A 27,612-nucleotide genomic window follows, 5' to 3' on the forward strand; every position below is an offset into this window, starting at 1 on the left:
CCTCTCCATATTTCAAACACTCGTGTGTGTGTGTGTGTGTGTGTGTGTGTGTGTGTGTGTGTGTGTGGAAGTGGAGGTGGAGGGAGGACGGAGGATCAGTGTAGCGGTGTGAAGTTAAAATGCAAAAAATAATACCTTATGGATCCAGACAATTCTAGTACCTTATTCCATTTTTCGCCAGACGATTTTATTCAGCCAAGAGTGCGTATAGGAACTGGAGAGCGTACAGGACAACTCAGATTTTCCCACGCCAGACGATTTTATCCATCAGAGAGTCATAACAGCCTGATAATGTTAAGTGCCAAATTACTGTCTCGCTAAGTATTTATTTGTGTGGAAAGAAGGACCTGTGGGTATTCTGATGCTTGGGAGATGCTGGATGAGAGAGAGAGAGGGGGGGGGGAGACCGAGAGAGAGAATAATTGTGCTATTTATTTGATGGACTGACGCGCCAGCTTACCACATAAGCGTACCTTCTAACGATGAAATTATAGCGAGAGCATCATTAAAGCACACACACACACACACACACACACACACACACACACACACACACACACACACACACACACACACACACACACACCAGCTCGCTGGTGCAGTGGTAACGTTCTCGCTTGCCAACTGGTGGACGGGAGTTCGCGCCTCGCTCAGGTTGCGAAAAGTTTCACTGACGAAGTGGGTGGTTACTGTCCCCCTTGAGCAAGGGGACAGGTGTGTGCGTGTGTGAAGGTCACAGCCTTGCCCTTAGATCGGACTATATGAGCTCTCAGCTCCCTTCCGGGAGGGTAAAAAGCTGACGATCACGACCATCAAGTGATCCTGACCGACCCGGTGAATTACAGCTCCATATCTGAAGGTGTGCTCCAATTTAAGTCTCACTGCCTTAGATATACAGACAGTGGTGGTGGGTGGGGCTGTGGGTGTGTTGGTGGGGGGGGGATGAGTGGGTGGAAAGGGGTTGGGGAGTGAGTGGGTGGGGGGGTGGAGAGGGTTTGGGGGGGTGAGTGGGTGCAAAGCGGTAGGGTGGGAGGGTGGGTGGAAAGGGGTTAGGGTGGGTGGGTGGATGGAAAACTATTGACGACAATTGTACATTCATGGACAAAAGTTTGCATAATATTCTCTCTCTCTCTCTCTCTCTCTCTCTCTCTCTCTCTTTCTCTCTCTCTCTCTCTCTCTCTCTCTCTAACTTGCCACTTTCCCCTGCTAAATTTTAATGTTGAAAGAAACTTGGTACCGTTATTTGTCTGTAGATTATTCTCTTTGATATGATGCGTCAGGAAGGAGATTCTCTTTGATATGATGCGTCAGGAAGGAGATTCTCTTTGATATGATGCGTCAGGAAGGAGATTCTCTTTGATATGATGCGTCAGGAAGGAGATTCTCTTTGATATGATGCGTCAGGAAGGAGATTCTCTTTGATATGATGCGTCAGGAAGGAGATTCTCTTTGATATGATGCGTCAGGAAGGAGATTCTCTTTGATATGATGCGTCAGGAAGGAGATTCTCTTTGATATGATGCGTCAGGAAGGAGATTCTCTTTGATATGATGCGTCAGGAAGGAGATTCTCTTTGATATGATGCGTCAGGAAGGAGATTCTCTTTGATATGATGCGTCAGGGAGGAAAAAGATGGATACGTCGCAAATGTGAAGCAGACACAGTAGAACAGTAGACGAATTTTTGTTCCAGACTGTACTTACCTGCGTGACCGCCAGTGAACGAAGCGCACATCCCAACTGCGCGATCTTGGCAACAGTCCGTTGTGTCCTTAGAGGCGATGGGACCGCAAATGGTAGTGGGATTGTCGATCTTATTGCCAAGATGGGATTGGCACCGTGATGCTGCTGCGGCCATGTAAACAATATGATAAGGTTATCTCGCCACCGCAGATAAGGGAGATAGCTGTCAACAGGTCCTCACTCCCCCCCCCCCTCCCCCAGGAGGCAGCGACGAACTGCCTGACTTCCCTGCACCTAACTGTAACCCTTTCACTGCAATTATGTGTTTTGCAGTTTATTCTTGGCTGCAGACGGTTTTGTTAAATTCAGGGAAGGATTTCTAATTGTTAAGGGGTTATATAAGGCCATGTCTAACCCATCTAATTCAAAAAGTCTGGAGATAGCAAGAATGAAATTAACAAGCGTAGTCGTTGGCCGCATAACCTGCGTCGTGTCATGAAACCGGTATAGAGTGGTAAATAAATGAGTGTGCAGGGCAAAGGAATGGGTAGAATGGGCTGGAATGTTGGTGGGCGGTGGGGCTGGGACAGGAAAGTGTACCTCGTGAAAAAATGGTGTTGCAGGATCGGTGGTTTAGGTGCAGCGATGCTTATTTCAAAATATCGTCCAAGAATGACAGCACCTGCGCGCGTATGTGTGGAGGAGGTGGGGGTAAAGAAATGGACGATGAGGACCATAGAGGTAGGATACCTCTATGATGAGGACAATTAAATGGATGGAATAAGCTGGAATTGTAGTGTAAGGAGGGGCTGTGAAAGCATTGTGATTGTTAAGATGAGTGCAGTACGAGTAATGGCTTGAGTGTTAACTCTGTGTTCAACAGCAACAAGAAATGGATACGCTGGAGTCAACTTCCTTAACTTTGCGTTTAGCGGCACAAGCAAAAAGTCCATGGACGACGTATTTTGCATTTTATTCATGTTACCGCTAGATTTTACTAAGCTTAGGATGACCTGGTATGGTTAAGATTAGGAAACCGATGCAGTACAATTATGGGTAGAAGATTAACCTACTCCCCATGGGCTTTGCAACCTCCAGTCACCTTTTAGGACGGAACTTGCGCGTAGCAAAGCGTTACTCCGACAAGGCCGCAGGTAAAAATACCAAGGGAAAATGAACGATTGATAGAACAGTAGCCGAAATGAATATACACCTATCATTATCATGCACACTCGACCTTGTGAGGGAGGAGTGATTGATAAGCAGATTAAACTGGAAATCAAAGTAACCATTAATTTAAAAGTTGTACTAACCTAAACCTAAAACATTACCCTCAGACAAATTATAAATCGTGGGAGAAAAATTGGGTGATGAAGGAGCCACAAACATTCTCCCGTAACTCTGCAGTGACAACATATATTTTGTGCTTTATTATTGTTCTAATTACACTTTTATTATTTATTTAATTAAGGAGTGACTTCTTGTAATGAAAGGGTTAGAAGTAACATTTTCTACTCGATGCAGTCTCTAACAACACCTCGAACAAGATGGTGTATATATTGATTATACTCGTGGCACCGCCATATGTATTGTGCGACTTTGTATGGTTTAGGAGAGACCTCTGGTAGCGAAGAGGTTAACTACAGAGAGAGGCAGAAGGGGTCTGAGTGGGGGATTTGGGGGGTCTTTGTGTAGTGGAGGTGGGTGGATAGTGATAATGTCGGGATTCCCATAGATAAGAGTGTGGTGCTCAAGGGTTGGCCCAAATGTCACGTAGGCTAAATGCTGTTCCCTTTCACTCTCCCTCCCTTCCTTATTTATGGATACTCCTGTGCCTTTCTTCACACACGCAACCCCATATCCTTGGCTGAAAGAAGTCTCAGTTAGAGTTTCATTATTTATTACCAGTAGTTCCTAGATTGTAGTGACGTCTGTATTCTATTCCTACTGCCATTATATGTTTCTCTTCAGTTAGGAAATACAGTAGTAACAAAGAAGTAATGAAGTCCGTATGTAACACCTCCAATAATAATAATAATAAAGCTGATTAAAACTCTCTTAACAATGGCAAGAATAAAATAAGAAAAAAAATCGTAATTAATGAGTTTTCGCTACCAGTACAGTGACGTTTCTGTGTTATTCTTGCTGCCACCAAGACTGTTTTTGGTCATTAAGCAAGACATCTCTTAGTGAAGGAGGTCCTGGTAATTGAACATAAGAACATAAGAACATAAGAAGAGAGGATAACTGCAGTAGGCCGGTTGGCCCATGCTAGGCAGCTCCTAGAAGAGTAACTGAACTACTAGAATGAGATGAGGATAGCAAAGAAGAAGGCTCTCCCCCGCCCTCCAAACCCTCCAGCCGAAGCCGGCAGGAAAAAGTCAGAAAGAACACCACGCCGTATAGAAAAACTGGCGTGGACATTTTACAGGAAAGTGTGAAAGGAGAATAGAGACTATCATAGTATAACCTGAAAAGAGAATTTTTTTTGAATTAGTATTGGTTATAATATTTTCTTTAATCTATATCCACCCCTTATTTGTCATATGCTTATCTAGCCTATGCTTGAAACTCTCAATGGAAGAGGCAGCAACTACTTTACTAGGTAGCTTATTCCATTCGTCTACTACTCTATTACCAAACCAATTTCTACCGATTTCCTTTCTGAAACGGAATTTTTCTAGTTTGAAACCATTATTTCTAGTTCTATCCTGTATGCTCACTTTAAGTACCTTGCTAATATCTCCCTTATTTATACCATTCATCCACTTAAACACCTCAATTAAGTCTCCCCTTACTCTACGCCTCTCTAGCGAATGCAGACTTAGTCTTTTCAGTCTGTCTTCATATGACAGGTTCCGGACGTCATGTATCATTTTAGTCATTCTTCTCTGTACATTTTCTAACGAATTAATATCCATTCTATAGTAAGGACACCTTATGCTTATTATTATCCTTGTTAATTTCTTCTTCTTCTTCTTCTTCTTATTATTATTATTATTATTATTATTAGTAGTAGTAGTAGTAATAGTAGTACCCGGTAGTAGTAGCAGTAATAGTAGTGGTTGTAGTAGTAGTAGTAAGATTTTTAAAAAGTACGGTTAAACACGTGAAGAACTCATAAATACAGATAAAACACGTGCACGGTTAAGTATGGACGTGTAAATTTAGATGAAGAAGGGTGAAAATAGATAAATACGTGTATAGAAGTAGATATACACGTGTGCAGTTAGATAATCACGTGTACAATGAGATAAGCACGTTCATCATTAGACAGACCCAAACAGTGAGGTAAACACGTGTTCAGTGCGATCATCACGTGCACCATTAGATCAACACGTGAACAGATGAAGCACGTGTAAAATGCAATAAACACGTGTAAAGTGGTATAACTACGTGTACAATGAGATAAACACGTGTGCAGATACGTGTGCAGTTAAACACTCAGGATAAGATAAGCGTGTATGCAGTGCGATAAACACTTGTACAATTAGATAAATACATGTTCAGCTAGACAAACACGTGTACGATGAGATAAACACATGTACAGAGATAAACACGTGTACAATGAAACATGCGTGTACAGTGAGATAACACATGAACAGTTATCCGTACGTGTACAAGGAGATAAACATGTGTACAATGAGTCAAACGTGTGGAGTGAGATAAGCACGTGTACAGCGATAAACACGTGTACTGTGAGGTGAACACGTGTAAACTAAGAGTGCGTCCACACGTGTGCTAGGACAAGCGTTGGCAACATGTAAGCAACACAGTAACGAACACGCTGCAAACATGTTGGGAACAGCAGCGTCCAGCTCATGTTGGCAACATCATGACGAAGTCTCAGCTGCCAGTGTTCTAAGCTGCACTGAAACATGTTTGCATACATCTGTCCAAATACTGCTGCATACATGTTCCCGAACATGTTGCGAGCTGTGTTGCCAACATACAGTATGTTCGAGTGCACGTGTGGACGCGCCCTGAGATATGTGCAGTGAGATAAGCACGTATACAGTAAGATGAACACGTGTAATATTAAGCAGTACCAATATTTTGTGGGTTTTGGTGGCTTGTTGACTCAGACCTACAGTGATTAGGCTACTCGATGCGATAAAAAGAGCATACTTAACCTTGTGTGTGTGTGTGTGTGTGTGTGTGTGTGTGTGTGTAGTAACATAATGAACGTATATTTATTACTCTGCATTATCTATTCCACATCAGCAGTTTCTTGGTTTATATTTCTTCTTCTTCGTCTTAGTATTATTATTATTAACGAACATATATTGTTTCAGAACGGGACTGGGAGGGCGGCATTGACAACGACGGCTTGGACATCAGTCAACTGGAAAGCTACATCAACGACGACAACAATGAAACTATGTGAGTACCCCCTCCGCCCGGCATCACTAACACTTTCAATTCATTTATCTTTTTTTTTTTTATTCTTGCTAGCGAACAGATTATTTCACGCAGCGTTAGAAAAATCTCTGGAATTAGAAGGGATGAGTAAGGATTTAACTGACATCTGTAGCTCGAATTCTCTTTCTAAATTTACGTGAAATCGTCTGGAGTTGGTATGAAGAAAACGTGAACACTCTTACGATGGTGACAATGTTATTATTATTATTATTATTACCACCTGTCGATGTTGCTGAATTTCAGATGCTCCATTCTAAGTAGTGGGATTAGAATTTTAGCCTTCCTTAAACCTTGCAGGAAGAGAAACCTTTCCCATGTTTAATAATAAAATCGTCTGGAAGCAGCAAGAATATACCCATGAAAAAACGTCATGGGATTGAAGAACTGGTGTCAGTACGATGATTCTCTCTCTCTCTCTCTCTCTCTCTCTCTCTCTCTAACGGAAGCTCAGAGAATTTCATGCAACCACGTCCTCATATTCATGTGGGAGTTGCCAAGTTCCATCAGGTGAAATACAAACCGACTTTAGTAACCAAGGAGACTCATGCCTGCCGCGTAACAAAGCTCTGTCGAATTCCATGCAACCACAATTTAATTTTCAAGTTGTGGGACAGGCCGAGCTCCAACAACAACAACAACAACAACAACAACAATAATAATAATAATAATGATAAAGTGAAGAAGAAAAAAACAAGGTAAAAGTATTGAAGTTGTGGCAGTGGTCCAGTCCCATCAGATGAAAGCAATCGGACTGTCGTGTTTTTGTCCTTCTGCAGGTACTTTGGGGACTTGCAGGGTGGCGGTGTGTCTGACCTCAAGAGTCTGGGCAACAGCACCCCCAGAGACTCCCCCTCCCGCCTGCACCACCACCACCACCACCATCACCACCACCAACCCCCATCACTCCACCACCAGTAAGTCGCTGACAGTCACTTTCACCTTACTTTTCCACCATTTTTTTTTTTTTTTTGCATGTTACTAGTAAACATCCAAATCACCATTCCATCAATGTTTGTAGTTGCCTAAGCATTTATAAAATTCTTCTATACTATACTCTGTTCACTTTAACGTGGCCGAAAATTGCCATATCTCCGTCTTGAGTGTCAAGCCGTAACAAACGATAAACACTAGAATATGTTCCTAGCCACGAAGAAATTCGAGGGAAGGGATATAGGGTCGTAACATTGTCTTTCCCTACATGAAATAAGCCGCAAAAGGACGAAAATCTGGGCCAAGTTTAAGTGAATGAACTATAGTTACCATTAATTTATCTCACTTCACCAGTATCTGTAGTCATTTAACCTTTTTACCTCCACGAATCTCCACCCCTACTGAGTCGCCCACAGCCACTCCTAGTGTCATGGAAGCATTTATAGTAGGTTCTTCTCTATTGCATTTGTCCATTTTAACTTGACCAAAAATTTCAATCTCTATCTTGAATGATGAACCATAGCTTGATACACTGGAATGATACTAATAACAAAGAAGTATTATAAAAAAGAAACTTGAACCATAGCTTGATACACTGGAATGATACTAATAACAAAGAAGTATTATAAAAAAGAAACTTGTAGAGACATAGTATTCTCTTATTCTATCACTGAGCTACAGGAAATACAGTGGAAGCTCTATAAACGCCAAAATTTACGCCAAGTTAAGGTGGACGAAATATAACAGCCATCACTTTCACTTCGCTTTACGAACACTTGCAGTTACATAAGCATGTATTAGTTTTTGCATGAACGACACGCTATTTCTTTCAATTTGAAGGCCACTTTGATGCTAGTTAAGTCATCTGCCGTTAGGAAAAAAATAAAATAAAAGGAAAAGAAAAGCCTTCTTGACTGAAGGGGCTAAAGGGATATGGTGTAAGGTATTTAGTTTATTAATTCATTGATGGACGACCTCCTTGGATTAGTTTGTACATTCTTACATACTAACTACAGCTTTTTGACACCTCATTTGTGTCATCTGTTTACTGGAGAGGTACTTTTTTAAAATTTATCGTTTTTAAATTTATCGTTTGCCATCACCATACGTCAAAAACGTGACTATTGGTGTGAATATTTTCTCCGTTTTTAGTTTTAAAATGTTTGAATAAATAACTGAAAAACAGAAAGCAGAGACATGTGTACTGTATGATCATCATTAAGTAAACTTTAAATGTAAGAACGTTCTGACCTTTCTCGGAGTTGGCCATCGCCCCATCTGTTTATCGCATTTGCATTCTTCTAGTTGACACCTTTTCACTGGCACCTTTACTTCACATTGGCACACTTTCTTTTCTGTGGCACCCTTATCCCACACAGGCATCCTAACTACCTTACCCTTCACTGGCACCCTTACCTAGCGTCCCAACCTCCCTCACCTCTGACTACCACCTCCCCTACCCAACCAGCCCCCACCACAGCCACTACCCCCAACCTCATCCTGCCCCTCACGAGCTTGGAATGGTGGCTGATGAAGGGGGAGGGGGCGGCATGCACTTGTTGGAGGGAGGGGTCCACGCTCACTTGACGGAGGAGGGAGGAGGCCACTCACACCTGACGGAGGGAGGGGGGGCGTCTCTCCCCATCGTCTACCACAATCCCTACCACGCCTCCTCCTACCACACGGCCTACGCGGGGTATCGGTGGGTCGCATGCCTTCTTCTAGCTTACTGGCATGGGAGGGTACTGTGTGCTTGGCTGGGTGCTTTGAACTCGACTTTGGCTTGTGGTGGTTGGGTGCTTTAGGAACTGTTATGTCACTTTTGATCCCATATTCTCACCAGCTGTCTTTGTCTTTAGCTGATAGAATAGTTTTGTAGTTATAACCTTTACAATACCGAACAGCAGTGAAAGGGCCAACAGGTCGGTTGCTGTTTGCCTTCCTTTGTATTCCTCTGTACTCCTTAAACAGGCTTCCTAGTTCCTCCTTCCTACCAGAAGATTATGGAGAGGAATCATCAGGGAGGAGATGAATTTTGAGTGATGAGATGAGGAACCGGTGTGTGTATGGAAATGTTATAAATGAACTGAATTGTTAGTTAGTAAGGTGAAATATGAATCAAGAAGCGAATCGCAAGTAAGTGCATGAGTTAACAGGTAAGTTATTACGTGAATTAGGAAGTGAATCATGAATCAAGAAGGACGCCATGAGTAAAGTGAGACATGAGTTCAGACATTAATTTATGGGTAAGTGTTGCACATGATTTTGGAGTCTTGAATTATAGTAGATGAACGGTGAGTAAAATTAATCTTGACCTAAATTGTAATGAAGATTAGTTATAAGGAAGGAGAAGCATGAAGAGATGAATCTTTGGGTGGATGATTAATTAAGACGAGGAGATATAAGGAAAGGATATGAGTTAGGAGAAGAGTCACTAGTTATAAGACGAGTTACAAGTAAGTATACGTGTTAAGAGATGAGTCGCCAGTTAGAAAATGAGTTGCAGGTAAGTGCATGAGTCGGATTGATTTAGAGCACATGAGTTAAAGTTGCAAGTAAATACAGTACATGCGTTAGATGAGTGCTGAGTAAGATGAGTGCTGTAAGATTAATATAACGCCTGCGCTCTCCCTCCAGACATCACCTGCCGGACAGTCCCCCAGATTCCGGATCAGAGCCTTTCTCACCCCCAGACCATCCCAGTCTTTCTCCCCGTGAGTATTTACCCACCTTTACTCACCTCCCTTGCATTGAGACATTACTGATTCAGTATTTGAGGGGCATTGTTGAAATCATAGTTGTGTGTGTGTGTGTGTGTGTGTGTGTGTGTGTGTGTGTGTGAGCGCGCGCGCTTAGTTCGTGTGTATATATGCATCTAGCATACCGGTATTCCATGGGCCAACAGAGCAAAAGGTGGGTGGTTTGGGTGACATCTACACTCGTCCTCCTGGCGGCGGTGGTGGTGGAGGCGTCATGACCTTCCCTTACTCCGTGTTGGGTGGGCCACAGCCCTTGCCGCCCCAGCCTGCCGCCCCAGCCCTCCAGCCCCCACCAGCCCCCACCCAAGCCCTCACCTACCAGCCCCACCCCCCACAGCAACAGAACATCATGCTAGGAGGCACGTCACCCCTAGCTGGGTCCGGTAGTGGAGCGGTGGGTGGGGTGTACGGGGGCCAGGGGGTGGGAGGGGGCGGGGCGGGGCTGGGGGAGGGCGGTTCGGGGTTGGCAGCAGCAAAGAAACGCAAGATGACTGATGGGACCGGCCGCCCCGCCTCCATGGTCAACATCAAACAGGAGCCAGGTCAGTACAGGGCGTTTGTTATGACCATGTAACTAACCCCTTTTCAGCTCAGTTCATGGCCAAGTGTAGTCACACTGACTGGTCGATTTAACAAGTAACCAAGGATACTCAGAACCCAGTCATGAAGTAGTTTATGAGTTATGGGGGTGGCCCAGTTACACCTTATAATAATAAACGGGTTATAGTGGTAGATTTGAAATTTGTTGATGTTGCGTGGTAAAATGAAACTGTTATCTGTTTCTTGAGCGACAGGAGAGAATATAAAACTGATCAGTAATTTGCTTCGAACTGTGTCTCCCTGACCAATTTCACGAGTATAGTATAGGTGTCACTCGTTCATCCTCGTCACGTGAACGTTAGGGCACTGATACACAGCCGTCTTAAGAAGATATTAAGTGGTACAAGTGAGATAAAAGACGTTGGGAACCCCTGCTATAGTAGTCACGATCACTATTTTCTCCAACTCCCCCTCACCCCCGGCGAGAGGGATGTGGAAGGTAAGGTTGATGTAAGGCCTGGCGAATGGATGTTGGATCAGTAGTGTGGGTGCGAGTATTTGTGTGTGAGTGTGCATCTGATGAGACGCCAGTATCTGCTCCCCGACCTTTCTCCAGCGCTTTATTCCACTTCTTTCTCGCCGGGGGGGGTAAAGAAACAAGGGGTCGTGACTGTACCATTTCAGTAGAAAGTTTTGGTTGTGTTGTGAGTGATTAAGTCCTTGTACATGACGTATTTTGTTGGTTTATTATTGCAGCTTCCAAACAATTTTGTTCAGCATAAGAAAGGTCACTCTTACTGAAGGGGTTAAGGACTCATCTAACCCACCTTTGGTTTGAAAAGCCATGTAAATTAGCCATAATAAAATAAGTGGTTAACTAAGACTCACGATATTCTCGACATCACAAAGCCAATATATATATAACCCATTCCTGTCCGAAGAAGTCTCTTGTAAGCTGAACAAAATTCTCTGATAGTAGCCAGAATAAAAAGACGTCATCGTAGCGAAGTTAAGACCCCCTGTGATGTTGCTCCCCGGAGTGTATGGTCACCAGGAGTTGGATTACTATGGAATCTGGACTCCTTCAATCAGATGACATTTTTCTTTATTTCATTTTGCTATTCAATCGGTTTTAGTCACCTGGAGAATATTTTTTCACTATAATAATCAAAATTCTGGTTTTAAATGTACGAGCATTGCAGGCTAAATTGTAGTGCTTAAGAAAACCTCCGGATTCATTTACAAACTTACAGTCAGTTTCCCATCGTAAGAGCTGTTTTTGCTAGGACAAGGAAAAGAGAATGCATAGTCTTCTTTTGCCTCATCATGTTCCTCCTACTGAAACAGTTAACAGTTTATGACAAAGTACTGATTTTTCTTTTTCTTTTTTTAAGAATCTTTGGTTCGTCTTAAGGTTAGAAATTTAGGTGAAGTTATAGGTGCCTTAACCTCTTCACTACTAGAACATCTGTACCCCCAGAGGTACATGGAGCGTACACTTGTTTTACTTACCTCACCAGTAGCAGGTGTCGAATTAAAGATTCTCCAAAGATTAAGTTGTGCATAAGACTGTTTATACTGTACGTCTGTTCTCACTCTACAGCTCTTGTACACCTGACATACAGACTGGAGTGACAGTACGAAAACATGACAGTTTCTTATAATGGTTTTCGGTTATGGGGACGTGCTTATCATATTTTGGTTCAGTCCTTCATAAGTACGATCCCAGTTGCATTAACACAGTTCTTGTTACGTGATTGCCGTCTAAACACACACCGCATCCTCTGCCTGACAAAAAGCTTTCCCGCCATAAATTACTGCGCTCCACGTGTGTGTCACTGTTCTGTAATTTTAACAGGCCGTACATCATGTCACCCACCCACACCTTCATTCGCTAAGCCTGTTGTTCTGAGTCACGCCATGTGCTCAATTTCATACAGTACCGATTTGAAGATTCTTTTATGTCTGAAAATGTGATGTGTTAGAGGGGAACCTCTATTTTATACTCTCTCTCTCTCTCTCTCTCTCTCTCTCTCTCTCTCTCTCTCTCAGCGCTCGTGAAGCGAGAGCGGGATTTTGTTTTGGTCGGCTTGTTTCTGCTTGTGTTCATGGTAAAATATCACATTTTGTATCTTATTTTAACCAAGCATTCTGAAAGGGTTGAAGGTCATTCAATATGTTGACCTGTTTTAGAACAATGGGTCAGAGATCAAGGTCACATGGCAAGGTCAGAGCTTGACTCTATGTGTGTGTGTGTGTGTGTGTGTGTGTGTGTGTGTGTGTGTGTGTGTGTGTGTGTGTGTGAACAGACTAACTAAAAGATTTTATATGAACCAAACTTGGTGGACTGGTTGAGGATCAACTAAGAGGCTGGTCAACTGTGTCTAAGAACAAGAGATCAGAGTTCAAGGTTCATGGCAGGGTCAGCTTAAAGTTTTTGTCCAATTTAGACCAGACTTTGCAGAGGGGTTCAGGGGAAGGTAAGGATAAAGAAATCCAATTTTGACAAAAGTTAGTCAGATCAAGGTCACAGAAAGGTCAACTCCAATAATTTTGATTAGGACCAAACTTGCAGGGAATGTTAAGGGTGACGCAATAATGAAGTACCGTAACTCAGTCTGGAAAGCAATCATGCAAGGTCACAGGGGAGAATAAGCCGTTTGGGTGATGGGGCAAGTTCAGTACACTCTGAAACTGGGTGTTGTGAGTTTGCTGGTACACTACAGTACCCACATAGCGGCAATCCTTAAGCTAACTATTGGATGGTGGTTAGCCTATGGTTTGGTGACATTTAACGGTGTGCAGACGTTATGTAAACAGTGAATGTTTATCAAAGTTTTTTTTTTTTTTTTTTTTTTTTTTTTTTTTGACTGCGCAAACCTTAAGGTGACAGTTAGTGGTTAAACCACAGTATAGAGACTCAGTGTGCACATCTCTGGACCAAAATAAAGTAGATTTTGCACAGGTCATCTGTGATTGGTTACCTAAACCTGTGACGTCACCAAGGCATGCGGGTGGGACAACAGTGTAGTTTCCAGCAGCCTTGTGCGCGTGTCGTATGCACGGAGTGACTTATGCTGAGCATGCGTCGAGTGGCCGTTTAGCTTCGATTTCGAAAGTATCCGCATGTTATCACAAATTTTGTGCCATTTATCAACAACATTGTATGAAATACATGTGTCAGGAAGATAGGTGGATGTCTTATCGACTTGTAGGTAACTATAGGTCGATATATGGATATACTGTATATAAATACAGATATATATGTATGTTACAGGCAGATTGTGAAATGAGTCATTTCGTGAATTAAGATTAGTTTAGGTTTATTTAGGTTAGGTTGATCGAGGATTAGGTTAGGTTTATTTAAGGTTCACAGAGAAGGAAACGGTAACTTCCAGCATAAAGGTACTCCGTGCATACGACAACCTGACTTCGAGAATTTTTTGTTGAATGTACAACTGTAATGACTACTGAGCACTTGTGAGTGTGCGATTGGTGGAGTACCTACTTAGATTAGAAAATATGATGGGCAACATGTAGCAATTCAATTCTATAAGGTGTTCATTTCTTTTTTTCCACATATTTAGACGCTACCAATGGCAGTCTAACATCAGGACGTGAACTCAGAAGTGGACAATTTTCTATAGCAAGTTGAGCAATTGAAATTTGGTTTGCTACAGTTTGATCCTGGCTGGTGGCTGACAGTTCGTATAACGTTATATAACTTTAAAAGTCTTATACGTTTTAACATTCCCTGAGAGCCATATAGCAGCGTTATCCCTATACTGGCAGCGTTAATCCCACTTCGACTTTTTTTTGTTTGTTTTTTACAGAGGGTAGTCGAGTCACTGGTATGATGTTTACCGCATAACAAGCGGTGACCGGTGAGTGCCTGCATAGGACTGTGCCAAGTAGGCTGGGATGGTGGTTCACTGGGGAATTATAGGGGAAGTAGGGACTGTTAACATGGGTGATGTTGATAGCAATGATAGGGTTGGTGAGGTATTTAAAAATGGAGGAGAAAAAAAGTAGGTGAGATGTTCGGAAAGCAACAGGTAGATTGGGGTTGGCATAGGTTTGGCCCTTAGTCTGGTTATAGGGCATGGTGTTGCTGTCTGTGAGTGGTCCTTTTTTGTTTACTTTTTGCTCTCTACCCGCTTTTATCACAATGTTACTTTAAAGAGGAGTCATCGTAGATTTGCTGTGATAAATCAGAGTTGTGATGGTTAGCTCAGTACTTACGGCTATCAAACGTTTCGCCAACCATGTAACTTAACACCCAAGGCATGTAATGAATCAGCTGAAAACATATTGTACGAGATTTTGCAATTCCTGGCAATTGATTTGCAAAAACTGCTTCATTTTTGTGACATTATGGCTTATGTTATAGAAGTAAACAAGTTGGAATCAGTAGGTCACATGATTCTTGGTGTAGGTGATTACAAAGTGAAAATTAGCAAAATATGTTCTTATCAAGAGGAAAACCCAGGGGTATTGTCAGAAGGACAATCAGAGCATATGCTGCAAGAAAATGAAAAGGTGATGGCAGAGTTAGATGTATTTTTTTCCCTTGTCACAGCATTTTGTTATGCAGTAGTCACTTGTGTCAAAGGAGGGTTGGATAATGCAAAAAATTCGGAGAATTACAAATATAGTATTTTAGGCATACAATTGTCTGTACAGTATAGGTGCATTACATTACTTACCAATTGACAAGCCTGCTTCCTCAGTCACATCCTCACTTTCGTCTTCACTCATGGGTATTGTGGTTGGATGCGGTGCCGTTGAGGTGGATGGTTGGTTGCATGATATTGTAGGTGATGGTGAAGGCAGTTGTAGGAGTGGTCGGCTTGAAGAAGGTGTCGATTGTTGTTTGCCCGAATGCCCATTTGCTGTGATTTCTGATGAACAGACCACTAAGTTCGTGGGAGGAGTTTGAGGCTCACAGTAATCATTGAGGGTCTCAGAGGCTTCCCTGACTTTCCCAGCCTTAGGCATAAGGGTGGCAAGTTCATTGTCTTCATCACTTCTTGCTTCATCAGTGCGATCCAGTACCTTTTTGGCAATTTTGGCATTTGAATTTGGTGGGAGACATGACACATAATTAATTGAGCACTGATTAAAAGAAAACATCCAAGGCATGCAAGTGGCGGTGATGCGGCGTGGGTATTTCTTATTATTTCGATTCACTCTGCCACCTACCCACCACCAAGGTCCAGAGAATATTCTCTGTACCTTGCCTGCCACCACACGAGTTTCGTTATGCACGCGAAATTGAAATTTCTTTTTCATGTATATATTATTTATTATTGGAGAAGAACAGGGAGGCTTTAGGAAGGGAAGAGGTTGTGTAGATCAGATATTCATTCTTAGATCTTTAGTGGAAAAGTTGCTAGAGAAGGGAAAGAAGTTGTATGCGGCTTTCATGGATTTGGAGAAAGCATATGACAGGGTGGATAGACAAGGATTGTGGAAAGTGTTAAGAATATATGGAGTAGATGGGAAGTTGTTGAATGCTGTGAAGAGTATGTACGATGGTGTGAAGGCTGCAGTGCATGTGGATGGTGAACTAAGTGAATTTTTCTCTTTGAAAGTTGGGTTGAAACAGGGATGTGTCATGTCTCCATGGTTGTTCAATCTGTACATGGATGGTGTAATAAAAGAGGTACAAGGTAGGGTAGCGGATGTTGGAGTGGCCCTGGTGAGAGAGGATAGTGTTTGGAAACTCCCTGTACTGTTGTTTGCAGATGATACTGTGTTGTTGAGTGAAGACGAAGGGGAGCTGCAAGGCTTGGTGGATGAGTTTGGGAGAGTGTGTAAGAAACGGAATCTAAAGGTGAATGTAGGGAAGAGTAAAGTGATGGTCTTTGAGGGAGGTGAAGTCAGTGAATGTACAGCGAGGTTGGATGGTGAGGAACTGGAAAATGTGAGTACGTTTAAGTACTTGGGTAGTGTGATGAGTAAGGATGGAGGTTTGGAGGGTGAAGTGCTTGAAAGGGTACAGCAGGGAAGAAAGGTTGCTGGTTCTTTGAAAGCAGTGATAAGAAACAGGGAAGTGAGCATGGAAGTGAAAAAGTTACTACATGACAGTATTGTGATACCAACTCTAACGTACGGAAGTGAAGCTTGGATGTTGTTGGAAGGACACAAGTCAAGAGTGAGAGCAGTGGAAATGAGTTATTTAAGAGGAGCTTGTGGAGTCACATGGAGAGACAGGCTGACGAATGAGGATATAAAGGAGCGTTGTGGTGTTGATGTGGATGTGATAGGAAGCGTTATGAGGAACACACTGAGGTGGTTTGGCCATGTGGAGAGGATGGAGGGTGAAAGACTGACGAAGAGAGTGTATGTGAGTGAGGTGGAGGGGGGAAGAGGGAGGGGGAGGCCGAGGATGAGATGGAGGGATGGGGTGGAGAGGTATATGAGAGAGGGGGATGTGGGTTAGGAGCAGGGCAGTGAAATGGCGGGGGACTGGGCGACTTGAAGGCGATTTGTTTGTGGCCTCCCCAAACGGGATTGAGGCGTCTGGCAATAGATAGATAGATTTTGTTAAGCATTCAATTTGGAGGTTCGGAAAATGTCGAGGTTCGGATAATGCAGGTTTGCATGTGCGAGTTATTACTGTATACAGTATTCAGTAATTAACAGCTAAGTATACGTGTTACAGAGTTGGTGGTTGGCAGTACAAGCAGTGGAAATGTAGCAGTGGTGTATGGTGATGAGGATGACTACACAACAGATTCCACGGGTGCTGGACCATTTCTTGATGGCTCATATCAATGCATCAGGTTCCAGAACTTTCAGCAGCATTCTTGGAGTATTCTCTGTGATGCTGATCTTAAGGAACTGTAAGTGTCTGGTACTGTATATATTTACTTCTAGGACATGTTCTTATAAAAATGGTTTCATATTGTAGTTGGTGTTGATGTGGATTTGCTGGAAAGTTTTAAGTTCCTTGGGATGATTTAACAGTGGTATGTGGATAGAAAGGAAAATAAAAGATTCAGTAGGAGAGTGTATCTGAATGAGATTCAAGGAGGGAGGGGAAGGGGGAGAGCAAGGATGTGGTAGAGGGATGGGGTTGAGAGGTGGTGTGAGTTGGGAGGAGGGGAGTTCGATGATGAGGACAGGAAAACATTGATATGATTTATTTGTGACCACCTGTAATGGGGTGTATAAAAAAAAGCCCTCGTTTCCTAGAGGCAGAGCAGGGATCCTCTCTTTGGCTCAGTGGTAACGTGCGTGCGTATGAAGTGCGAGGGCCTGAGTTCAAATCCCGGCCAGACCAGAGATTAATTTGTTAAGTTTCAGTTCGGTCCTTTACATTGGTTGGCAGCGGTGTGGGATGTGAGGCGAGGCTTAGAGGGCCATGATGTTGTTGACAGTATCTTAAACCTTACATCCCGGGGGTGAGCTGTCTGTGTGTGGTTCGCGGGTTCCCCCAACGGTGGCCTCCAGTGTGCTACACTGCCACAGGTGTTTGAAACTGACCAAATTAATCACCAGGGAGGGAAAAGAGTGACGTAATGGGGTGTATAAAAAAAGCCTGCTTTGCCTAGAGGCAGAGAGAGCATGCTCTCTTTGGCTCAGTGGTAACGTGCGCCCATATGAAGCGTGAGGGCTTGAGTTCAAATCCTGGCCAGACCAGTGATTAATTTGTTAAGTTTCAGTTCAGTCCTTTACCCCCCTGGGATTAATGTGCATGTCTATAGATAGATACATAGATTACCATTTTACATTGTTATGTAGTGGATAAGTACCTGGTACAGATACTGCCATTGTTGATTAACCCTGGTCTGTCTGGCTGAGCAGACCCATCAGCTGCAGGAAAGCAACTGTCCCAAGGCCATCCCACGCAGTGAGCCAGTTTTCATGTGGGTTTGACGTTGCCTTACCACAAGAAAGCATGCGTAAAAGTGTTCAGGTTTGGTTCCTGGATGAATACCACATTTGTGTCTTTCAGCTCAGTTAACAGGGCCCCATAGTAGGCCCACATCACCCAGTATGGTTATATATTTATCATCCAGCAATGTAAATAGTTTTCTGAGTTACAGGGAAACATTTAAGCCTGTCACTCAGTGTAGAGCCACCTGAAATGGACAGAAGAGTAATAAAAATTTACAGGAAGGAGAAGGAGAGGTAGGAAAAGAGGAGAGCTGATACAGAAATAGAATGATAAAAGTGAAGGAAGAAGTAGGCAGCATTAAGGTACATCATGTGAGTGGATGATGGTTGCCACAACTTGCAACCAAAATGGTATTGTACTGGTATAAATATTTTCCTCTTACCTTGTAGGCCAATACCAACCTTCAGAGTGGATGCTGACAAAGGCTTCAACTTCTCCAACCCAGATGAGGCTTTTGTGTGTCAAAAAAAGAACCATTTCCAGGTCACAGTTCATGTGCAGGTCAGTTTTATACCACATATTTTGTTAATTGTTTTTGCAGGTACTTCAGATACCGCTAGTGAGTTTTACCATCTACTGTACTGTAATTGTCAATATCCAGCCCAGATTGTTTAGCTAGATATGATAACTTATTTATTATTTACGTGTATTCATGATATTGTGATAGAACCCATGCCAGTTGATGGTGGGTGATATGACTGGAAGAGTTGGACAGGTCCTATGAATAATATAAAGTAATGGGTTAGTGTGCCAGAGGAAAAAGTTAGCTATTGGAGACCTGGAGGACATGTGTGTAGTAAGAGAGTAGTGCATATGTATGGCAATTACCACACTATAAGCACGAAGAAGTGCAGTGGTCCCCCTTACATGGTTGTGTAAAGCTAGGATACACTGTATGGTAATTAGAAAGTGTGTGCTTTGGTCAGTTGAACCCCAATATATTCAAAGTACAGTCAAGTCGCCTATGGCGCGTGCTTCTATGCCACGATTTTCTATGACACGGCAAGGTGCCAGACCCAAAAAGACAAACCACACACATAAACTATACCTATGGCGCAGGCGTGGCAGGGTTTGAAACGCGCGGGCAAATTCCCCTGGTGGTGCACTCTCCTGTTTGTAAACAAAGATGGCAACCACTTCAGCTCCATACTACAAGTGCTCCAACTGTAGCCTTTTTTCTTTCTTATGAGGAGGTTAAACTTCACCAAATTCTTTGTGTTAAGTAATGAAACATGAAAGATTCTTTGGGTATTGTGACTAGTTTATAGGTTTGTGTGTAAAACCATTATGAATGGGTTAGTGACAAAGCACCTATCTCTAAGATGAAGTAAATGGCTCCCATCATCATCATGTATGTAAGAATGATTAATTATTAATGTGTTAAATGTGAGTTTTGTTGACACTTGAGCATACAAACTTTATCAAATAAACTTCTTCAATCTGTGCTTGACCAGGCAGCCTCCACCATCTGGTCAGTTGATCTGTGTCTTCTTGGGCAAGCTTTTTTTCGCTCGATCTGTAGCCCGTGGTATTGCCCAAGTAGACACAAGACTGATCACCCTCCCGTTTTTTGTGCCTATAATTACGTGTAATACATGCATTCATTGATTGTTTCATTGTGTGCATGTGTAAAGTGGGGAAAAGTAGGGTGAAAAGGGGGACTTTGGGCGAACATCCAGAACCAAATTTCATTTTTCCCATAGGTTTAGTTATTTTATATGGCACGGTTTTCTATGGCACAGATGCGTTCCAGAACCAATTAGCTGCACCTTAGGCGACTTGACTGTACATTAATGTATTAACCTCATTTTGAACCTGACCCCCACTTTCCCACTAAAACTCTTGAATGGCATTATTTGCCTATTGATATGCTTCTAAATACCCTGTTCTTCACATATAAAACAGTGACAGTAAAAAGCCATAAAGCAGCAGCTGGCGGCACCCACCTTCACTTCCTCATTTGTCAGTCTGTCTCTCCATATAACTCCACATGCTCCTCACAGATAACTTATTTTCACTGCTGTCACTCTTGACTAGTGTCCTTCCAACAAGGTCCAAGCTTCACTTCCATACATTAGAGTTGGTATCACAATACTATCATGTAGTGACTTTTTTACTTCCATGCTTACTTCCCTATTTCTTATCACTGCTTTCAAAGAACCAGCAACCTTTCTTCCTTGTTGTACCCATTCAAGCGCTTCATCTTCCAGACTTCCAGACTTACTCCTCACACTACCAAGTACATCAGTGCACTCGTATTTTCCATTTCCTCATCATCCAACCTCACTGTACACTCAGTGACTTCATTTCTCTCGAAGACCATAACTTTACTCTTCCCAGCATTCACCTTTAGATTCAGTTTCTTACACACTTTCCCAAACTCATTCACCCAGCCTTGCAGTTCCCCTTCATCTTAACAATACAGTATTATCTGCAAACAACAGTACAGGAAGTTTCCAAATGCTGTCCTTTTTTTATTAGGGCTCCTCCAGTCCACTGCTCAGCCTTCTATCTCTTTTATAACTCCATCCATATACAGATTGAACATCCATAGAGACATGACACATCCCTGTTTCAATCCAACATCAGATAGAAAAATTCACTCAGTTCACCATCCACACACGCTGCAGCCTTAGCACCCTCATACATACTCTTCATGACATTCAACAGCTTCCCATTTACTCCATATACTCTTAGTATTTTCCACATTCCGTGTCAGTCCACTTTGTTATATGCTTTCTCCAAATCAATGAAGGCCACATACAATTTCTTTCCCTTCTCTAGAAATTTTTCACTGAAGACTAAATAGGGAAGCTGCCAGAGATTGAGCAGCATGGAGAGTTGCCATTAGGTGACCAAGGCTGATGCATGTAAGCCTTCAAAAATGTTGGAGCCTTCAAAAATGAAAATGAACCTAAGGATGAATATCTGATCTACACAACCTCTTCCTTCCAAAAACCTCCCTGTTCTTCTCCAACTAATTCCTCTGTTATTTCCCCAACTTTCAGTAAGTATTCTACCATATACTTTGTCTATTACACAAAGAAGACAAATGCCCCTATGATTGCCACACACCACCTTTTCCACTTTTCCTTTGAACAGGGGAATAATCACACTTGATTCCCAGGCCAAACTGCACATCTTCCAAATCCTTTCTGCCAACATCTCTCCCCCATGCTTTATCATTTCACCACATCCGTCCATCAATGCCTGGGGCTTTAACCATTTTGACCTAGCTGAATAAAATCAAGATGGCAAGAATAAAAAAAAAAAAATGCCACTTACCTGAAGAGGTTAAAGCAGAATTGACCTATTACAGCCCTATTAAAACTGAGTTTGCAAAGATGTAAGCAGGCCCTTAACCTTTGAAGGTCATATATGGAACACCTGTAAAACACCTGTAATTGTGTAATGTGACCCACCTGCATTACATAATACAGATTGTAGTTATAATGTTATGGGAATTAATTATATCTGATTACAAGTATTAAGTTATTTTAAGGTAACTAAGTGATGTAGTAAAACTGAAGGTCACTGATAATTACTGAGCTTTGAAATTTGTATTATGTGAAGATCATGTCAGTGTTTCTGTTGTGTAAAATGCTGTGCTTTTGTCTTACTTGATGGGCTTATCTGCTTTGTTTCAGCCCATCTGGATTGTCAGCTACATTAAGCTGTGTTTGTTTTTCATTTTCTCATATACAGGTATTTTATTAAGTATGTACTGTATCTGTTCCCTCATTTCCCACTTTCTTTTTATAATGCTGTATTTTAAAATAAAACTTCTCAAATGTACATCAATTTGTCCCTAGGCAACGGGGGATCCAGTGTTCGTGAAGACCCCAGATGGCCTTCAGAAAGTGGATCGCTTCTTGGTGCATTTCTTTGGTGTCAAGACGGAGTCACCATCGCAGATCATTCGGGTAGAGCAGAGTCAAAGTGACCGCAGCAAGAAGGCCTTCCATCCTGTTCCGTCAGTAATCATCTCCTAGCATTTCTTCATGCTCTTGCAGTACCATTATTCATTGCCTCTTCCCTTCATTTCTGTACCTTCCCAAAATACAGTGGAGTCTCTTTTATCCGAAACTCATTGGACTTTCAAAGTTTCGTATAATCGTTTTTTCGGATAAAAGATACTGTAATAATATATAGGATACAAGGGAACAGTATTGTACTCACCCATCACCCATTTCTGGTGATGTCTAGCCCACCACCAGCACCAGCACCCCAGAAGCCACTCAACCATCACCAAAACACTTAATACTCTTTAGTAACTACGTATGTAACACTCTTTAGTAACTACGTATGTAACTGCACTTTTGTAACTAATAGAAACTGTCAAATAAATCTTCACTCAAATAAACTTATTTAAACCTTCACCAAAAGAATTACGTAATTCACCGTAAGCAGTTCCATCCATCCATTCATTGCCAGACGCCATGTATCCCAAACGTGGTGGCCAAGGGCTTAGAGTTAATTGTTTTACAGGGAGGGGCACTAATTCTCCACCAACCCCACTTGACACGTAGGGAGAACGTTATGCCAACAGCATCTGGTGTTCCCAGGCGGTCACCCATCCAAGTACTAACCAGACCCAACGTTGCTTAACTTCACTGATCGGACGGGAAGTGGTTCAAACAAAAAAAATAACCTTAACGCTAGTGGCGCGAAGCAAGCCCGCCGTGTTTGAATTTTCGAATAGATTTCAGATTTTTGCAGTTAATCGAAATGAGAAAGTTTTAGTAAAACTTAGGGTTAATGGCATATTATGGTTAAAAAAATTTCAGATAAAAGAGAGACCACTGTAATTGTAGTTGTATGTACTAACAGGGACACAAGGTTACATGTTATTCTGCAGCATTCACTTTACTCCTTGATGCATCATATCAGGGGCATCATCTGTGGGCAGAGAAACATCCCAGGCTTTCCCCAGCTTATAAGTATTAACCAGCAGAGGACAGCAAGAAGTAGAATAGATGAGATATTAGATGAACTTGTCCATGACTGTACATAAACCCTTTTTTATTCACCACCCATTTTAGGTTATCTCCCTCTCATTTAATGTATGGATTCATTCTGTTATGTATGTATCACACATTTTGTTACTTCATATGCTTTCTGTTTTCCATTTTCCATTTTTGGAATCTCCATCTTTTTTTCCATCCATACGTGGTGTTTCCATATGCCCACTGTACTCCTCTGTGTCTCCTCTTCCAGCTTACCGAGGAGCTTTATCCATCAGAAAGTTTATTTTCTTCTTCTGCTGTATCTCTCTTCCAACCATTCAGTACTGTTCCATGAGTAGTTTTTGCATTTGATCATGCTGCCTCACCTTTATTACTGCTTCTCTCAACACTTGTTAAACCCATAATTCTCTCTCCAACCCATGGAATCTCAAGATGTCACGTTCACATTACTCATGCCATATGCTGATGATTTTGATCACTTCAGGGTGAACTTTTCAAACTGGGAAGGTTAATATAGCTAAGAGGCCTTTCCCAAGCTGAATAAAATATCTAGTAGGAGCAAGAGCAAACCAAAAATACTTACTCAGATTCAGTGGGCCATCTGTATTGTTACATGCATGGTTTTCCCTGCCATTAACCTCATTATCACTTGCCAACTTCTGCTGCCTTATTACCACATTGTTACAATTTTTCCCCTTTTGTACTGTATTATGTTTTTCCCTTTCCTTTGATGCCCAGTCTTATAAATGTATTCTCTTGCCAACAGTGTGGACCTGAAGAGTGAGCAAGGCAGCAAGATCACAGTGGGGCGCCTCCACTTCTCTGAAACTACCAGCAATAATATGCGCAAGAAAGGGAAGCCGAACCCAGATCAGCGCTACTTTTACCTGGTTGTGGCTCTCAAAGCTCACTGTGGGGACAGTGCCTACCCAATCACAGCGCATGCCTCAGAGAAGATCATTGTCAGGGTGAGACTGGGATTAAAAAATTTGATTATGGCTGCAGGAGAAAGGATACATTGTTTATTGGATGTGGATATGGATAGGTTATATACTAAGTGAGAAAGGTGTAGAAGATATTAACTGGTAGCCTATATTTCAGCTATGAGTATGAAAAATCAAGAGTGAGAGTAATGGATATGGTACTTCTTAAAAATCTGATAGTTGGACAAGATAAGTTTCTACCTATTCTCTTCAGAATAATGAAAGATGTTGAGTAATGAAATCTCTTGATAGAAGGGAAGGAGAGGATGCACATAGATGTTATGCAGAGGACATAGGGAGAGTGGTTCTTTTTGTGGCCTCAGGCTCATTTGAATGTGAACCCAGTGGACCGTATCTTAAAGGTACCCTTCTGGAGCTCACCATCCCCCTTTTGGGAAATAAGGAATTTAAGGATGTTTGTATAACACGTCAGGAGAGCCACCCAGTTATATTGGTTCCATCATGGGAGGACATCTCTCTCCAGAGCCTGGGAGAAGGTTATACCGGTATGTAAGTGAATCTGAAGGTGGGAGGAGGGCTGCCATGAAGTTGGAGGGATATGATAAGTGTGTTTGTGAGAAGAAAAGTATGAAAGCTGAGAAAGCAAGGATTTGGCAAAGGATGGAAATAAATGGATGATTTATGTATGGAAACACACATTAAGGGATGTACCATATATTTAACTTAGCTGTCAGTGGAATGACTTGACCGTCCAGGTGTATATGAAATACAGTTCATTAGAAAAAAAAAAAAAAAATGCATGCACATGACTGTGCTTGTATGGTGGTGGTAGGATTTTGAAGGCATGGATGATGCTTTATTATGTGGTGTGGTTTTCTTGCTTTTGTGCTTTTCTTTTCTTTGTTTCTGGATCCTACCTCACCTCATCTGCTAGATGTTAGTTAGGCTTGTGATGAAGATAATGGATAGGAGAAGAACTTAGCCAAAGAGAATCATGATTGATGGGAGGTAAGTACAGTAATCTGATAATTGAAGGGTAGATTACTTTCCTTAAATGTCATGGTCATACACTGAAAATGACTATATAAAAAGGCACTGCTATATGTAAGTGAGCTTAATCCATTGGCTGCGTTCTGCTGAAGAAAATTGTCTGTTATATGTCAGAATTAAATAGAAAGTTCATATTACAGGTATCATCATCATCATTATCATCATCATCATCATCATCATCATCATCATCCAGCCCTCATTTCCCACATGAAGTTGAGGTGAGATAGGTCCAGAAAGCCAAAAAAAAATAAAGGTATATATATATAGAATAAGATTCATCCATCCATCATCCAATCCTACGTTGCCCCATGAGGGGTGTAGGAGCCCGGGGCTAGGCAGTTGGTCCTGACATTTAAGATGAGAGTGACCAGCCTCACTCATTCCTGAGTGGCATTACCTGAGCAATAAACCCCAACCACCCCTTGGATATAAACTTTCACCGGCTCAATCCGATCAGAGCACAATAATTACCCACTAAACCACCAGACGCCAAAATTTGGTTATGTGGTTACCACCCAGCGAAGTAAATGGTTTCCTGGTGTACAGGAAACCATTTGGCTTGTCACTTAGTGTAGAGTCACCCACAGGCGGAAGGAAGAGGAAAGAATGAAGGTATGAAAGACAAGAGGGAGTGTAAAGTCACCCGCAGGCAGAAAGACGAGGAAAGAATGAAGGAAAGAAAGACAGAAGAAGATGGAAGGAAAGAAGGATGGAGGAGAGGACAGGGCAGACACCCGAGAGTAGCACCACATTGAGTGAGTGGATGGTGAGTGCCCCCATCTACCACAAATAGAATAAGATACCAACCAAAATTTGCCCAGCTGAATGAGCTACACTCCCATTCACTCATCTCTTTTTGTTTCCTCAACCCCCTCATTAGCATAGTAAAATCCTATGTAAACAAGAATAAAATGTAAAGTACTGTTATATCACAGATAATGAGTTAACCCTTGAACGGCATGTATGTCATACGATATAAATAAGAATACTTGTCTCGCGAGTAGGTAGGGATGTTCACCATCCACTCACTCGAGGTAGTGCTGTTCTCAGGTGACTGCCCTTTCCTTTCTGCCTTCCTTCTTTCCTTCCTTCCTCTTCTGTCTTTCTTTCCTTCATTCTTTCCTCTTTCTGCCTATGGGTGACTTAACACTCCCTCTTCTGTCTTCTTTTTTTCATTATTTCCTCTTCTGCCTGTGGGTGACTGTGCATTGAGTGACAAGCCAAATGGTTTCTTGTACACCAGGAAACAATTTACTACGCTGGGTGGTAACCGTATAACCAAATTATGGCACCAAGTGGTTTACAGGTAGTGGGTAATGAAGGCACTCAGATTGGACTGAGCCAGTTCAGGTTTATGTCCAAGGGGTGCTTGGGGTTTATTGCTCACATAATGCCACTTAGGGATGAGTGAGGTTGGTCACTGTCATCTTAAATATTAGGACCACCTTGCCTAGCCCCGAGCTCCTACGCTTCTCATGGGGCAACACAGGATTGGATTGATGGATGGATGGACAGTCTCGTGAGTACAATGCATCACAAGACAAGACATTTTCTCCACAAGGGAATGACACTTGGTGGTCCTGTGATCAGTTGCAACCCTCCCCCACACCTCTCAAGGTACCATGATGCTAGAGATGCTTATTTCTTGTGTAATATGTCCATATTCAGTGTATGCTACCACACCATACTGATTTAGTTTTGGTTTAAATAACTTTCTTCTGCTTATCACCATAGCGACATCAAACACATGGGCAGTGATTATTTTCTTGCTGCTTGCATACAAGAGATTGAACCTCTTCATGAACATCTTAGTTTTGTAAATAACCCTTTCCGTTACAGAACTGAAAATAAGCAATTTTTCGTAAAATGTCCACACTGGAAGAAAGTTGTGTTCTCCTGTCCCTGCTCTTTATGGTTAAGAGAAGGAGCTGTGCCAAGCCATGAATATGTTTGAATAGTAGTAAATGACTATGGGAGGGCAGAAAGAATGTACAAATATCAAAACTGGGTGAATAAAGTATATATGGCGATGTGCATGACAAAAAACACCCTGTTCATAACACTAAAGTAACACACCAGCAGAGGAGTTAGATATCTCATACTGCCCTGCTAAACTTTAAATACAGGTACTCCATAATCATTGGGAGTCGAGCATTTCTTCAGAGAATATTTCTGTCTTAGAATACCCCATCTCTTATTTCTTGAAATATCCTTTCCTCCTGGGATACCTGCATGTTGTATCATTATCTCCAGAAAGAGACAGGCTAGGAACAGGTTTTGACAAAATGACTCGTAGGTTAGCTCTGCTTTGTACTCCAAATGAGAAATGGAGATGATATATCCTGCACTTTATTTCACTTATATTTGAAGGTTATGTTGAAATTTTTATCATAAAGGAAAATTATCAAATCT

The 27,612-nt window shown here is 42.1% G+C and overlaps 1 protein-coding gene and 1 pseudogene across 1 annotated transcript in view; one reads left to right on the forward strand and one right to left on the reverse strand.

Moving 5' to 3' along the window:
- The window catches only part of LOC145392733 (uncharacterized), a 123,707-nt gene that overhangs the window by 42,937 nt on the left and 53,158 nt on the right, over positions 1 to 27,612 (forward strand). Inside the window, 9 exon segments of the mRNA XM_080267032.1 lie at positions 5,978 to 6,065; positions 6,881 to 7,018; positions 9,672 to 9,748; positions 9,940 to 10,339; positions 14,167 to 14,184; positions 17,023 to 17,181; positions 18,629 to 18,740; positions 22,052 to 22,212; positions 23,973 to 24,174. Of these exon segments, the coding sequence (XP_080123158.1) occupies positions 5,978 to 6,065; positions 6,881 to 7,018; positions 9,672 to 9,748; positions 9,940 to 10,339; positions 14,167 to 14,184; positions 17,023 to 17,181; positions 18,629 to 18,740; positions 22,052 to 22,212; positions 23,973 to 24,174 (1,355 nt within the window).
- LOC145393188 (5S ribosomal RNA) lies at positions 22,780 to 22,896 on the reverse strand (annotated as a pseudogene).

This window comes from Coenobita brevimanus, chromosome 23 (genome assembly GCF_032717465.1).
Source record: "Coenobita brevimanus isolate Jiangsu-jjx chromosome 23, ASM3271746v2, whole genome shotgun sequence".
Taxonomy (NCBI): domain Eukaryota; kingdom Metazoa; phylum Arthropoda; class Malacostraca; order Decapoda; family Coenobitidae; genus Coenobita; species Coenobita brevimanus.